General features: G+C 42.8%; 2 protein-coding genes across 3 annotated transcripts; both read left to right on the forward strand.

The window, feature by feature from the left end:
* Positions 1–1269: 1269 nt before the first annotated feature.
* LOC134546568 (uncharacterized) lies at positions 1270–7911 on the forward strand. Its single transcript, XM_063389421.1, has 2 exons — positions 1270–1308; positions 7816–7911. The coding sequence occupies exons 1-2, from the start codon at positions 1270–1272 to the stop codon at positions 7909–7911; spliced, it is 135 nt and encodes a 44-aa protein (XP_063245491.1).
* Positions 7912–8224: 313 nt separating this feature from the next.
* Positions 8225–14681, forward strand: PTP4A1 (protein tyrosine phosphatase 4A1). 2 transcript variants are annotated; one of them, XM_063389419.1, is made up of 5 exons: positions 8225–8365; positions 9875–9967; positions 10339–10469; positions 12065–12139; positions 13262–14681. In XM_063389419.1, the coding sequence occupies exons 1-5, from the start codon at positions 8261–8263 to the stop codon at positions 13377–13379; spliced, it is 522 nt and encodes a 173-aa protein (XP_063245489.1). In that variant the 5' UTR covers positions 8225–8260; the 3' UTR covers positions 13380–14681. The 2 variants fall into 2 exon arrangements, with proteins under 2 accessions (XP_063245489.1, XP_063245490.1); XM_063389420.1 differs by having other exon boundaries at positions 13266–14681.
* The last annotated feature ends 130 nt before the right edge of the window (positions 14682–14811 follow it).

Consider the following 14811-nt stretch of genomic DNA (forward strand, 5'->3'; position numbering starts at 1 on the left):
ACTGTAAAAGCCTCCTCTGGACAAACCACGGCTTACGCAGGTTCTACAAACCCAAGACATTTGGGAAAATCACAAACCGGCCATGCCTTTGTACAGGGCAACACTGCTTGAGGAGACTCAGATTGGGGCAGATTATTTTTTATATCAAAACCACGTTCTGCAAGCTCTGGTGATCTGTTTAGCAGTAGTAAAATATCATACAGAAGAAAAACTTAACTAGTTAAATGCAACCAGAACAGTTTCAGATGAACTCAAGCTAAAAATAGGCTGTTATTGCAGAAAGCTGGCAGTGACCCACTCGGAGGTGTTTCCCCGGCTGGCGGTGTCCAGCCGGGCCTGCCGGCCATGCGGCCGTCCCGGAGGCAGCGCTCGGTGCTCCCCTGGGCCGGCTGCACCTCCTGCAGTCCGCTCTTCGGGAAGCCCTGTGCCCTGGGACACGCTTTCCCAGAGGCGAGAGGGAGCACGAGGCTGAGCGAGCCCTGCTGCTGTTTCTCACACCGCTTCTGGCCTACTGGGCTGAGCTCCCATCTGCAACACCACAATCACGGTTTTCATCTCGACTTAGAGACACGGGGTAATCTGCGGGCAGAACGCTCTAAGAGCTTCCTGTCCGCATTAAACTCGCCAGAGCGGTTTTCCAGCCCACGGGCGAAGGGGCCGAAGGATTAAACCCACGCGAGGCCGGCGCTGCGCCACCCCGCGTCCTGCGCGGGCGCGGCTCTCGCGGCTCTCCCCGGCGCGGCGGGCTCAGGCCGCACGGCACAGTCCGGAACGCTCCGTGCCGCGGGAGCCGCCGCTCGCGCCACGAGCCGCCGGCACCGGCGCGCGCGGGCGGGGCGCGCGGGGTGTCCCGGCGCGGCCCTGAGGGGCGCTCCTCGCGCCGGCCCCATTCACCAACCGGTTCCCGCCGGCCGCCTCCGCCTCTCGCGCGCGCCCGCCTGCCCCGCCCCGCCCCGCCCCGCGCCCGCCCCAGACGCGCAGATGGCGCCGCTGATTGGGCGGAAGCGACGCTCGTCAGTGACGCGCGGCGGGCGGGGCCCGGGACGCTCGTGCGGGAGGCGGCGCCGAGTGTCGCTCCTGGTGCAGCCGCGTCCGCCCGGCGCCGCCCGCAGAGCCGCCCGCCCGCCGCAGCCGCTGTATGGTCCTTCCCCGCGCCGCCGCCGCCGCCGAACCCCCGCCGGCAGCTCCGCGGCCTCCAGCGCCTCCTCCTCTTCCTCCTCCTAGTTCTGCTCCTCCTGCCCCCGGCGGTGGCGCCCGCACCCCGGCTGTATGATCAGGCTACAGTCTTCAATGAGTAACCATATTCCTGTGAGTGCCGCCCGCCCGCCCGCGTCCCCCTCCCCGGCCCCTCGCCCCGCTGGCGTCCCGGCTACCGCGCCTCTCCTCCCCCTCTCCCCCATCTCCATGTTGTCTCTTTGTTCTGTCGTCCGGGCCGCGCCGGCTGCGGGCGGCTTGTCGAAGCGCCGGGCTGCGGCTCCCGACGGGCGGGCCGCTGGGGAGCCAAGCCCGCCGGGCTGCGGCACGGCTCGGCTTCTCTTCCCCGCTGGCGCCCCTCTTCCCTCCTCCACCGAGAAAGGAGGAGGTGGCGATCTCTCCGCGGCTCCTGGGCGGCCCGGCCCGGGCACAAAGCGGCTTTGTGAGCTCGGCTGCCGCTTGCCCCGCCTGCCGGCCCGGCCTTCTCCCCGCCGGGCTCTGTGCGGCGGAGTCCGCCGGGCCGGGCTGGGCCGCCCGCCGGGAAGGGCAGCGCGGCCGTGGCTCCGCGCCCTGGGCCGTGCCGGGAGCCCCCTGCCGGGGGGAAGCCGAGCCGGGCGGCGGCTCCGGGGAACAAGATGGCTCCGCGTCGGGAGCCTGATCGAGGCGTGATGCGAACCCGTGACCGCCGCAGTCGGGGCGACGGCACTGCCTGGCCCGCGGGGCGCTGTCACGGTCGGGACAGTGTCTCCGCGCTGGGGGGAGATTGGGGCAGACAGGCCGGGAGCGCGGCGGCTGCGGGGCGGCCGTGGCCCGGGGCTGTCCGGGCAAGCCGGGGCTTGCCCGTGGGCGGCTGGCTGCCAGGCTGGTTGCCAGGCTTGGCTGCCGCGGCCGGCGCTCGCCCCCCGCCGCGGCCCCACGTGCGCGGCTGCGGCCGGGGCGAAGGCGGCCGGGCAGCGGCTTTGTCTCGGGCGGGGAGTCAGTGCCGGCTGCGAGCGAGGAGGACGTGAGTCCTTTCTAAAATGAGCTCTATGCAGTAGAGGTGGGGTATGCCCGAACTCGGGTGTGCAGCCGGCATTGTTCGGCAGGAAAAGTCCGCAGACGAGTCATTAAGTACATGTTAAAGCAGATGTTTCTGTAACCATCTGCCTTAAACCTCAAAAGCTCACGAATACAGTCGAATACCTTAGTTTTGATCGAAATTGCTTTCAAGACCTTGCCTTCTGTCTTTTCAAGGAAGGCATTTCCTTCTGGAGTTGGGTCATAGTTCAGCTTTGGAAGGTTTCGCTTGACGGTTTTTGTTTTCCTTTTTTAACTCCCCTAGTAATCTCGGTGCCTGTGCTGCGTAACATCTGACTACAGAGCACAGTGTGTATTTAAGCAGAAAGAAATCAAACAATGCACGGCTTGCTGGTGATAGTATGCCCTCTAAAAGCAGGGAAGCAAGAAAGACAAAGAATTAACAAAATCAAGTCGTCTACGAAAATAGAAGCAGGATTGTTTGCTCACTTGTAGCCAGCTGTGCACATAAGAAGTATTATGAGCTGACAATTGTGCAGTTTTGGTGGCATGAAGGTCCTGTAATCTGGTGTTTTCTTGTTGCTGCTGGAGACAACTTTCCAATATGTCTACCTGCATCTGCTGAGTCTTTCGAAAGCAGTGACTCAGAAGTATGAACCCTGTCTCTTTGTAATCTCATAAAACTGACAAATCAAGAAACGTGAAGATTACACCTAAATGTCAGCTCATATTTCAATGATGGAACAGCGATGGGTTTTGAAATTGTCGCACAGGAACAGAGTTGTTTCGGGGGAAGGTGTAGAAGAGGTAATATGTAAATATGAGAATGAGAAATAAAAGTGCGTGACAGATACAACAAGAGCCAAGGCACCGGGATTTCATTGTCTTACTGAAACTAAATGTGTCAGTAAGACAGTAAATAAAAAGAAATTAGCCTTATCTAATAACTTCTATCAAGTGAAACTTACCTGTTCTTACAAAATACACACCACATAAGAATGCCAGATCTATAGTCAATGTGTTGGCTGACTGTAAGCAATCACTTATTTTAAACATTAACCAGAAAACCAAGATAAGGGTATTACTGAATCATAAACAACAGATTGTCACCTTCTTCAAAAAATTAAAACTCACTCTGTCGGATCAATCCAAGAAATATTTCTGTGTTAAATGGAAGTTCTTACTGCTTTCTTCGCAGTTGCAACTTTTTGTTAGGCATTCATGGCTTAATTAAACTCGATGAAATGCATGCAGACATTTTTTACTGTATGTGCTATATTTCTCACATTATCACTTAAAACATAATGGAATAGTGTTTTAATAGGCTGACATGATTTATTTGATTTGCTATTGAAGTGACAGTGTTCAGTCATTTGGAGATTCCTTGCTTTTAGAAACTCCAGAGGAAGTGCTAGATGAGGGGATAGATACGTTTCTGTGATGTCTAATTTTTTCCAATATCTGTTAAGGCTTCTTTGCATGTTGTTTTTGTGGTCCAAAGCAGAAGAACTTTGAACTAAATCACATGGTCTCGGTTTCATCATCTCTCAAAGTTGCAATGACTTGTTATGCAGGAAGTTTTGAGATAATTTTGTCTTCCCCCTTCGCTGCATGTTTGAACCACTAGAATACCCTTTCGGCATAGAGCATGTCACAACAAATTTATGATAAACCTTTGGATTCTCCCTTCCCATTGGTGAGATGTGAATGTATTTTCATAGGCAAAGGGTCACTTTTCATGGTCCGAAGTGGACAGTGTTATCACTGTGGATATCAGGCAGTTACTGCCCAGTAGATGGGAGGTGCATCTTGTCAAGAGTACATTTATGAAGGTGTGCCTCTACCTTGGCAGTGGCTTCGCAGTTTGTACCCCTTACCATCCCACTCTTCCCTGTCTGCTTTGGCAGTTGATACTGAGGCCTTGAATTTGAATAGCAAGAGAAGTTGGAAGTATTTTTCATTCAGTATCTTTTTGTTGGGTAGTAAGTTAGAACAATGAACGTCCTTGCAGGTGTTTTCAAATTGGTGTGAAACTTAGTTTATTTTTGTTTTCTAGTTTTCGTCCTGTGGTTTCAGTAGATAAGTGCATGTCAGGTCTTCACTTAAAAGAATGTGAGACCACATAGTTGGTTCTGGGTATAAGTGTTTTCAGTCTATGAGCAGGTGGATTGGGCAACCATGAAACATCTCGCACGTCTTCTGAAGGTAAAATGCCATATAAATATATTTACAAGTGCTTTTGTTTGCATGCTTTTCAAGATGCTACCGAGTTGTCAGAACCAGACTGTCAACAGTGTGGGATATCCTTGCACCTCTCTGCTTTCCCCGTATCAGTAATGAATAATAGCTTACTTTTGTAGACCATTTTTTTCAGACATGAGTGATTATTTCAAACCCCAAATAAACAGCCTGTTAATCTTCTTGTCAGTGGTGACAGGTACTTCAGCTTTCCGTCCCAGAGAAGGGCATGAATTAAAGCCTTCCTCTTCAAGATACCTTCTTCCTGCCTAAACAGACTATTCTCTAACTTCTCCTAGCTTGAATTGTAGTAGATCATACAATTATAATTAATGCAGCTATAATGGACAGGTTACTTTCTCTCGATAGGTGGTCCTGGCATAGTTACCCTAGTTTTGTTTTCCAAGTTTATTTGATGATCTAAATGTTGGGCTTTCTGTTGGGATGGAAACTGCTACTTTTTCTAAAAGTCCTTAGTGTTAAATTTCCTCAAGGAAGATTTATATGTAAATTGAAAAGAATGCGCTGGGTTACCGAGCTTGATGGTATAAACAATGAGTTGGTGTTAACTCTGTTAAAAAACCGTCTGCCTTTAACTCTATGTGTTTGAATTTCAGTTATGCAACTTTTTGCTTTCATGCACTGTCTTGACTGTTTTGATAGCTTACCTACCAAAACTGTATGAGACGATATAATAATTTTAAAGCTGTATTTCCAAGCCTTTGGAAGCTCATGACATCGCTTGAGTTCCCTCAAAGCCTGAAGTCATCATAATTACTACAACACTATTTTCATAGCCGATTTTGCATCTTCCAGGTCTTTTTGCTGAAAGTGGATGAAGCCTTGTTCTCTGGCTTAGCTGCATAACAGAAACAGCATGCCCATGTACTACTCATCTTTAATTTTTATTTGACTCCCAGAACAGAACGAAACTAGGTTGGCAAAGCTGCCTTGGGATAGTACAGTGTGTTGCTGCCTAAAGAAGTTGATCTGCCTGTGAAACTTTCCTGCTGGTATTGGTGAGAAGTGATGGCATTCACATCAAAGCAAAATGTGAGCTTTGGTCCTCTGCAGTGTGGCAGGAGTAGTTGCCAAGGCAAATAGTGAGGCTTAAGTACATGCTTGGTTAGGTCCTTAGATGTGTGAATTACTGAGGTTCTGATGTGTCTAATACTGACTGTTAAGTCAGTAATTAACAAAATGAATTCCTTTGTAAGGGTTAATAACACATGGAACTCAAATGTAACATTGCATAATCTACTTGCTTCTGCTTTGTATAAGAATTTGAACTGTGCACCCGGTTTCTAAAATGTCATTAGCAATCTGCATTAAAAGAAGGATTTTTTACTTAGCTAATTGCTGCCTATCCTTTTCTGTGTTTACTGGTTTGTCTGGTATCTTGAGTAGTGCCACTTGGAGACTAAAGGCAGCCTGCCTAGAAGACTGGATGAAACCTCATTACTTCTTTCTTCCTACCTGCCCTGGTATGGTGACAAGTTAAATATTCTTTTCTCCCCAAAAATCTCTGTTTTGCCAGTTGAAAAGTTTTCATCCTAATGACTCCATTCTTTGTCCTCAAGCTCACTTGCATGCATTTGTGTTTCTAGCAGCCTTCACTCCCTCATCCGTTAACAGGGCAAGGATCTGTCTATGATTCTTCTAAGCAGTCTTAAGAGAGATCAATATGAGATCTGCCAGTGCAGTGCAAAAGGCAGCACAAGACCTTGTGCAGCTCTATCTGCTTAAAGCTGTCCTGTCCCTTTTTGCTGTTCTGCTTCTTAAGCTAATTGAAAGTGACTTTAAATAAGTTACCTTCAGTTCTTTTTTTCAGTTGCTATTTTAGCTGTTCCCTAGATCTGGTCCTAGGGGGCTTTTAAATGCACACCTGCCACCTTGCTAGGGCATGGCTGATGAGTCAGATGATGATTCTTGGAGTTCTTCCGAGTCTGAATTCTTCTGGTTCCTGTTACTCTGTTGACCTTTGACTTAAGAGGATCCTTCTTACTCCTTTTCCAAGCCTACTATATTTAGAACTCTTGCTCTCTCTCAAGTTGTTAAATACTGAAGTAGTGTTTTTTACAAGTAGCTGGCAAACTTAATCCTCGTCTACCTCACTCTAGGTGATGGTAGTATCTCTGGAGTGGCAGCAAAGTGGATGTGAAATTGTCATCTTAGCTTCTTTCTGTTAATTTCATTCTCCTGTTTGTTAGCAGGTTGGGGTTTTATTATGTGTTTCTTTGCTTTGTTGTTTGTTTTTACAATTCATGCCTGTGATGTACCATGCTCTTTATCAGGAAGCTGTCTGAAAACATGGAAGTGGTTGACAGATGAACAGAAATATTTTTTTCTGCTAAATATTTGTAAGATTGATTATGTTTCTCTCTAAAACTAATATTTAGTGGATGTGTGGTTCAACTTGTGCCTCTCTTTTGGAAAACAGAACTCCCCTCTTCTTTCCTCCTGTTTCCTAGACGTGTATGAGCAGTAATACTGGTAGGGTAGCTGGGCACAAAACTTAACACATCTGCTGTAAGGGTTTTACAGTACATAAAAGCATGTGTGTGCTTCATTTGTAGCATCTGCAAATAAATGCACAACTTGGAGCAGTTTGTTTGCTATCTTAATTCCTGGTTGCTTCTTGCAGTAATTATATATATAACTTTAACCATAGCTAAGCAGCATACCACTGGACAGGAATGGCCTGTTCAACAAACTTTCCTATGTATGTTTTTAGCTAGACCATTACTGGTTTCTTGGTATATTAATGAGGTCATGGTGTAAAAAGACTAAAAGCAGGTGAAGGTTGCCATTGGTCTCCAGCCTTTAGTGTGTGAAATGTTCCTTAGTTAGAAATCTGTGTGCCTCAAAAGCCTCTGTTCAAAAGTTCACATTGTATTGTTAGGCCACAAAGTCTGCATTTGCTTTCAGAGCCTCCTATTTGAGTCAGGTGGATTTATATGCATTTGTTTCTGTAACTTTAGGCACTGTAACTTAAGTAGATGTTGTGATGTCTTTCAATTCAAAATGGAATAGCCATTTGTAGGGGTATCCTGAAGAACTATTCTCTTTATAAATACTGGGGTTCTTAAAACTTGTTGCTGTGTTTAGCACATCTGAAATTGATATTTTAATACATGACAGGATTAGGTGTTGCAAAAACCCTACGTGGAAGTTGTATAATAAATAAATGTATTTATTTTCTAGTAATCCATGCTAAGAAAGGTAACAGGATTCTTACACAAACCTAATTCTTGTGAAACCGCTTAGTTTTACTGTGTTTTCATTTTTGCATCTTTTAAAGTGTGATGTCTTATAACCTTGTTTTACCTGTACTCATCATGTTTTTTCCTCCCCCTCTCTTTACAGCAGTTCTGTGGTGTTCTTGGTCACACATTTATGGAGTTTCTGAAGGGCAGTGGAGACTACTGCCAGGCACAGCACGACCTCTATGCAGACAAGTGAACTGTAGAAATCCATTACTACTCCACCAAGAAGCCCCCCTAAGAGTGGTTGACCAGGATAAGAAGTGTTGAATTGAAATTGGCAGAGCATTTAACAACGGAATTCAGACCTGGATGGGGTAAACCTCAGTGCACTGCCTTTCTTTTGCCTCAGTATTACTGGATTGAAGAATTGCTGCTTCTTGTTAGGAGGTTCATTTCATTTCCCATTGCTCCCAACCTCATCCTTCGAAGCACTGAGAATTTCACGTGGAGTATAGTGAAGTAGACTTCAGTTTCTCTACATCACTTCTGTATTAGAAATTTTTTTAATCCTTTCATAATCTTGTTGCATGTTTAACTAAATCAATATGGCCCGAATGAACCGCCCAGCTCCTGTGGAAATCACCTACAAGAACATGAGATTCCTGATCACACATAATCCAACCAATGCAACCTTAAACAAATTTATAGAGGTAAGGCCAGTACAGAATTCTTATTGATGTATTTTTTTAATCCCTGGACAGCATATTGTATTTATAGTTTCCTTTACTAGCTGATAATTGGTGCAAAAGCCATAGGAGGAGGTACTGAGACTGTATGTTGATTTTTCTTTTCAAATACTGGTGCTGTGCTTTGAAGATCTGCAGACATACACTTCAACCTTCACAAATGTAATTCTGAGAGTGAAGTAATAATTATACTGTCTAATACATGGTACATTAAGTGCATTGTTTAGGTCTGAAAACAGGAATTATCCAGCAGAGTTGTGTGTAGAACAATACAACCATCTCAGTGGTAGGAGCTCACATTCAGATTGGGCTGAAGTGGTGTAACATTTCATGGCACTTCCTGCATAGTGATACATAGTGTGGGTCAGAACCTTAGATGCTAATAACAGGATTGCAATATGCTTTCACTGCCTGGCTTCCTTCACTGTTAGCAGATCATGGTTTTAGTGTAGCTTAAGAGGATCCTCTGTGTCACAGCGTCTACGTGAGTGAAATTTGTGGCAATAGGCTTACTCTGCACCCAGAGCTGCCGAAGCTACTCTAAATGCTTTGGTACATGCTACTGACAAAAGCCAGTGGCTTGGCATATATTGCTAGTACTGAAATTATCATTTAAACCACACATTTAGCATGTTGGAACTCTAAAGTGCATGGTTGTATAAAGTGAGTGTATGCTAATAAGTTCTTTGCAGAGCTACTTTGTGGGACGCTCCAAGTTTGCTAAGTTCCTCCTTAGCAAGATTTAGGTGTACTACAGCTCAAATCTGCATTCAGTGCAGGATTATTTACAGGAAGCAGAGTGAGATAACATTTGCTTGCCTTTATACTCTCACAAGTAGATCAGGTATGCTTAGGCTATACTTCAGTCACTACCATGACAGTTGCAGTGTGAATGATGTTTGTTGCAGGGAGAATGAGGAAGGATTGCTTTTTTTTTTTAATGTAGAGTAATAGCAAAATGGAAAGCTAAATTTTGTCATGACAACTCTGGAACTGGAATAATTATTGTCCTGTGCTTGTAACTCATAAGAGTAAGTGGTCTAACAAACCTGTTGTTTTAAGCAGAGAGAGAGAGAGAGGTGGAAGATTTGAGCTTTGCTCAGAATACTTTCAGTGAAGTATGTGGCTTTGCAAACCAGAAAGCTTCTTGTTCCTTTAAAATGAATATCTTTTAGAGATGGCCTCTTTGATTAATCAATATTTATCAGGATTGGATTTTAAAAGAAGAAAGTCTGATCCAACACAGCAAAACTTAGCCTGCACGTTGGACTATGTTTGCAGTAAAGCTCAAAGTATCTGGCATTAGCACACAAGTTTTTAGTCATTTCAGCTGTCTGTGTCTGCAGGATGGCAAACATTTGCATGAGTTTTGCTACTGAAAATTTTGGAATGAATTACTAAGTGAGCTTATTGAGAAAATTAAATGTTAAGTGAAGCTAGTTTACAGCCTTTTTTTTTTCTTCCACTCCCTAGGAACTTAAGAAATACGGTGTTACCACAGTGGTAAGAGTGTGTGAAGCTACTTACGACACTGCTCCGGTGGAAAAAGAAGGCATTCAGGTTTTGGTAAGTAGTGTAGAAGCAGAGTTCAAAACCAACATATTTCCCTTGTCACTCTACCCCCTTCCCCCAGAAAAAGATTATTTGACACCACCTTATTAATTTTATGAGTGTATTCCAGCATGAAGGAAAAAGATACGGAGACATCTTTTCTTTTCAGGAAAAATGTTTTGGCCTAAATCATGTGATCAGTGAAAACTGATTGAGAGGAATGTATTTGTAATATTATATGCAATAGTTAGACTAGTAGAAAATTGTAGGTTTGGGTGGTTTCCTCAGCTGTCAGCTCTTTGTCCACTGTGTCCCCTCCTTTTTTTTGCCTATGCATACAGCTTACAAGAATTCTGTCTTTTTGTGTTTGTCATCCTGTGTTCTAGGACTGGCCCTTTGATGACGGTGCTCCACCATCCAACCAGATTGTTGATGATTGGCTAAACCTCCTTAAAGTTAAATTTCGTGAAGAACCTGGTTGTTGTATTGCTGTTCACTGTGTTGCCGGTCTTGGCAGGTGGGTGAAGCTTGAAAGGTTTGTTGAACAGTCATCCCGGGTCAGACTTGTTAAGATCTAGTGCAAAAGTTTATTAGAGGCAAATGTAAAATAGTCATGTATCTGGTATTGGAATGACCTCAGGCTCAAAAGTAGTTAAGATAGCAGGAAACTGTTGTATGTATTTATTAAAGATGTTTAGATCAAGAGATGATGCTTTGGTCACAGCTCTCACAAAGTCTACAGAATTAGGTTAACTAGAATATTCTTGTACCGAGTATATTGATGAGTGCCCTACTGAGATGCTTTATCTATTTTTTTTCTGATGGGTATGGGGTTTTGTGACTTGTCTGCTTCTCTCCATCTCCATTTCCACAGCATTGCCAGTCTCCTTGAACCAAGGGCATTGTAACCATTAACCCCAAACAAGTGGGTGGTTCTGGTACATCAAGACCAGCATTCATCTACCACCTCTCTGGGGGATGAAAAGTGTTTTCCAAAGTCCCAAAGCTGTTTGTCTCATTTCTAAAAGTGACATGAAAATTCTTAGGGATAATGCTAAATACTCTCGTCTTAGTCCTGTTCCTTCTGTCTGCAGCCTCTGTCTTGAATCAAGTTCTAACAGTTGTGAGAAAATAATGTTTTTTCTGCTGTTTTAGAGTACCTGGGAACTAGATCTGTTCAAATAGGAATTGCTATATTCTAGCCATAGATTTCAGCATTGGCCAATAAAAATGGAAGTTTCTGGTCTTGCGCATAAGCCTGGCTTATCCACTGCATTATGGCTTCATAAATAACAAAGTTCACTGTAGTGATGAATGTTACCAAAACAAGTCCTGTTCTGCTGCTCAGAATGATACTGGTTGGCTTGTCCTCAAAATGGGACAGTTAATTAGTTGAAAAGCTGGTCCCAGCTTTCTGTCATTTAAGTTTTTTTTTTAAATCCCTGAACATAAGAAACCACTTAAAGTTACTACTGCATGCACAAGTCTCTTGCTAGTGTGTGATGTGAGATTTTGTTGTATGTTATTTTGGGGATTTTTTGAGTCATAAATTGCTAATGTATTTGATTTAAGTCAAGCTTTTGTAACTGAAAATTGATTATACCAGAGGAGGAACACTATGGCAAATAAGGAAATTCATTCTCAGGGGAGTGCAGCAGCCTGTGGATTGCATCTGTTCCCAAAACTTGTGACACTAGTTCTAGGATTGGTCAGTTCTTACTGAACTCGACCCCTCTTCTGACTTCTGGTTTGGTATCCAGACTGCTTCTAATGATAATTCCTTTTGGAGAATAAAAACCTATACACAACTCCTTCTCCGAATCAATTCATTTGAAACAAATGGTTAAAGATTAGTTGCACTTTATTTCTGTTGTCCTCTGCTGTACATAAAGTCAGATGAATGAAGCTCAGGTTGACCAGAATTAATTTGAACCCCTATGTAATGAGAATGGCTAACTCAAAACCAGGTGATTTTATGTGAATGTAGATACGCCTTCTGCCTTTCCTGCTTTCCCAGTGAAGAAACATAATATATGCAAAAAAAAACAAAGTAAATTGTTTTTCTGAGTATGCTTTAACAAAAACTAAACTGATGTTTTGTTTTTGCACCAGAGCTCCAGTCTTAGTTGCTCTTGCACTGATAGAATGTGGAATGAAGTACGAAGATGCAGTGCAGTTCATAAGACAGTAAGTGTGATGCTAACATGTAGCTGTTCCCAAGATTCAGTATGTTGGTACATCCTGAACGATGTATCTGAAGGGACTGAAGGAAATTCTACATGTTATTCTTGTCTTTGATGCTTTTTTTTTTTTTTTTTTTTTTTTTTTTTTTTTTTTTTTTTTTGGTAAGGTATTTAATTTAGGACATCTGAAATTGTACTGCATACAGTCAGTGTTGTAGGACTTGGACCTGTCTAATGGGTATTTTTCGGTTGAAACCAGAATCCATACATAATCATTTGAGGAGATTTAAAAAAAAAATTTAAACAACCATTAACAACCAGCCTAACTTTCAGTTAGATTTGCAGAGTTCTCTTTATTTTACATATGAAAGGCAGAGTACCTATGTCTTTTTTGGTGGTCTGCTGAAGTCAAATACTTCCTTGAATTTTTTAATCAATGTTATGTAAGTTGGATGAGAACTAGTCTCAGTGTTTTAATTTCTTGGGTTTCAGCTATAGTTAAAAGAAGCTGCATCCATTATAAACAGTGACAAAATACTTCTTGCGTAATTGCCAGGCCTTTAAAGAATTCAATGCAGCTTGTACTGGTTGTATATGAAATGAGGACTAGGAAGCCAGGTACAACTGCAGTCAGCCAACATGTACCTTTTTTCACATACATACAGTTTGAGAAAACAAAAAAAGCTCAATTTCTATTCAGCATTTTACTATGGGGACTGTAAATGTTTATGTACTTTCTTACTATTGTTGTAGTCTTTATAATTATTTTAAGAGAAAGAGAAACTTCAGCTCTCAAGAAGACCATCTTGTATCTGCCCTGCAGCTTCCTTTTGAAGTTTCTTCTAAAAATCTTAATGTAAAATCTGTGGCTTTTGCTTATCATAGGCTAGAATAAAGTCTAAAATGCAATGTACTCCTGGTCCTCCTGTGGTCAAGTGAGGTATTTGTGAAAGGAAGCTACCACCCTCTTTCCTGGCACTTCCAATTATACCTACTTTGGTTACAGCCTTGACTTGGTGATGGCTTTTTTAAAGTGACCTAAAAATATTTTTCTCTGGTTGGTGATATTATTTCACTGGGCAGTAGATTGATGTTCTGTTTCAAATTTGGTTTTTTTTTCATTTAGGAAGCGGCGTGGAGCTTTCAACAGCAAGCAACTTCTGTACCTGGAGAAATACCGCCCCAAGATGCGTCTGCGCTTTAAAGATTCCAACGGTCACCGAAATAATTGTTGTATTCAATAAAGCTCAACGGCCTATAGTACTTCTTTGGGAATAAAGGATGGAAACCAGAATTAAGCAGACTGCATGCCAAAGACATCAGTCTGGTATTTTTTAGTAGTAAAGGAAGCTTCCTTAGGAGTATTTATTAGGCTAAAGGCTCAGTAGAAATGCAACTTCTATGTTTAGATAAATATCTGTCTATTTGGAGACCCAGTAAATGTTTTTGCTGTACCCTGTTTCTGAACTGTCTCCTTGTTCATTAATTATCAGATCAAATATCCTTTAATCATGCCATTGAGTCTTACTGACCTAGTTTCAACTACTAAAAATTGGGGTACTAAAATAAATCAATCTGTAGAGAGATTAGGTGCCAAAATACCCAGCATATCAACTATAGGTTTTTCCTTAAAATGAGCATAGTTCTGATGATGTGAGAACTACCAGCTTATCTGGACCTTACTATCTTCTTTTTCTACAGTCATTTCAATATTAAAGAATATGGCCTCTAAAGTAGTCTTGCCTGCTCACTGTATGTTTTGTCTCCCACAATCGCACTAGAGTTATCAGGATTTGCACAGTCTGTCTTTTTAATACTATGAATTACAGCAACTTTCTACCCCTGCATCTGTACTTTTCTGTTATCTGAACCTCTCCATATTACAAGTCATTACTCTGGTTATTCATGTAGAATATCTTTTAAATTGTACAGAAGCACACAAGTCTTTAATGTCTCCAGACAAAAAGCCTTACAGTAAAATTAATGTTGGCACTTCACGTGCAACTTAACAGAGGGCCTGAAAAGGTTGGGAGGGGCTATTTAATATTTCTAGTAAAATGTTGCCTTTGTCTTGTGCAGGAAGTATAGAATATGCCCTTTACTTTAGTAAATATTTTTTTAAAATGTAGAAATGCTTTGTTATTGTAGCTGAAAATTCTTAATCAAATTTCTGAAAAATCTTGTAGTTTTCTTTTACTGTACCTATTGAGAGTTGTTTACCAACTATTGCTTTGTTGAAAGTGTGATCTTTTTCTTTTCTTTTTGTTTTTCCTCCTTGAGTTTCTGCTATGACTTGGGCAGACCTCTGTAATATTTTGTATGCCTTTAAAGCTGCGTAACTTAATATTTGGATACTTGATAATTTGTTTTATTATGTAATTGATAAAATGGTGATGTGTATTAATGTTAGTTCAACCATATATTTATACTGTCTTGGGAATGTGTGGTTATAGTTCTGTGGGAGAAATACTTTTGCCAGTGTTCACCAGCTTGTAAAATCTAGTGCGAGAGCTTAAAACATCTAAATAAATACTGAAATGCACTTACGAAGTTTGCTGAAATGCTCATCTCTTTCACTTACTTTTGTGTACTTTGTCAGCAATCTTGAGGTGCCTAAATTCAGAATCTAGTCAGGCATCTGTTTTCTTCATTTCTTTTTTTTTAATCTGGACCTGA

The sequence above is a fragment of the Prinia subflava genome, chromosome 2 (genome assembly GCF_021018805.1).
Source record: "Prinia subflava isolate CZ2003 ecotype Zambia chromosome 2, Cam_Psub_1.2, whole genome shotgun sequence".
In the NCBI taxonomy this organism is placed as follows: Eukaryota; Metazoa; Chordata; class Aves; order Passeriformes; family Cisticolidae; genus Prinia; species Prinia subflava.

What these genes read in the sequence shown, in the direction of transcription:
- PTP4A1 (XM_063389420.1), top strand. Translation starts at nt 8,261, where the DNA reads ATGGCCCGAATGAACCGCCCAGCTCCTGTGGAAATCACCTACAAGAAC. An exon ending in AAGAAGGCATTCAGGTTTTG is followed by an intron (nt 9,968 to 10,338) that starts GTAAGTAGTGTA and finishes CCTGTGTTCTAG; the next exon opens with GACTGGCCCTTTGATGACGG. An exon ending in TGTGTTGCCGGTCTTGGCAG is followed by an intron (nt 10,470 to 12,064) that starts GTGGGTGAAGCT and finishes TTTTTGCACCAG; the next exon opens with AGCTCCAGTCTTAGTTGCTC.
- LOC134546568 (XM_063389421.1), top strand. Translation starts at nt 1,270, where the DNA reads ATGATCAGGCTACAGTCTTCAATGAGTAACCATATTCCT. An exon ending in CAATGAGTAACCATATTCCT is followed by an intron (nt 1,309 to 7,815) that starts GTGAGTGCCGCC and finishes CTCTCTTTACAG; the next exon opens with CAGTTCTGTGGTGTTCTTGG.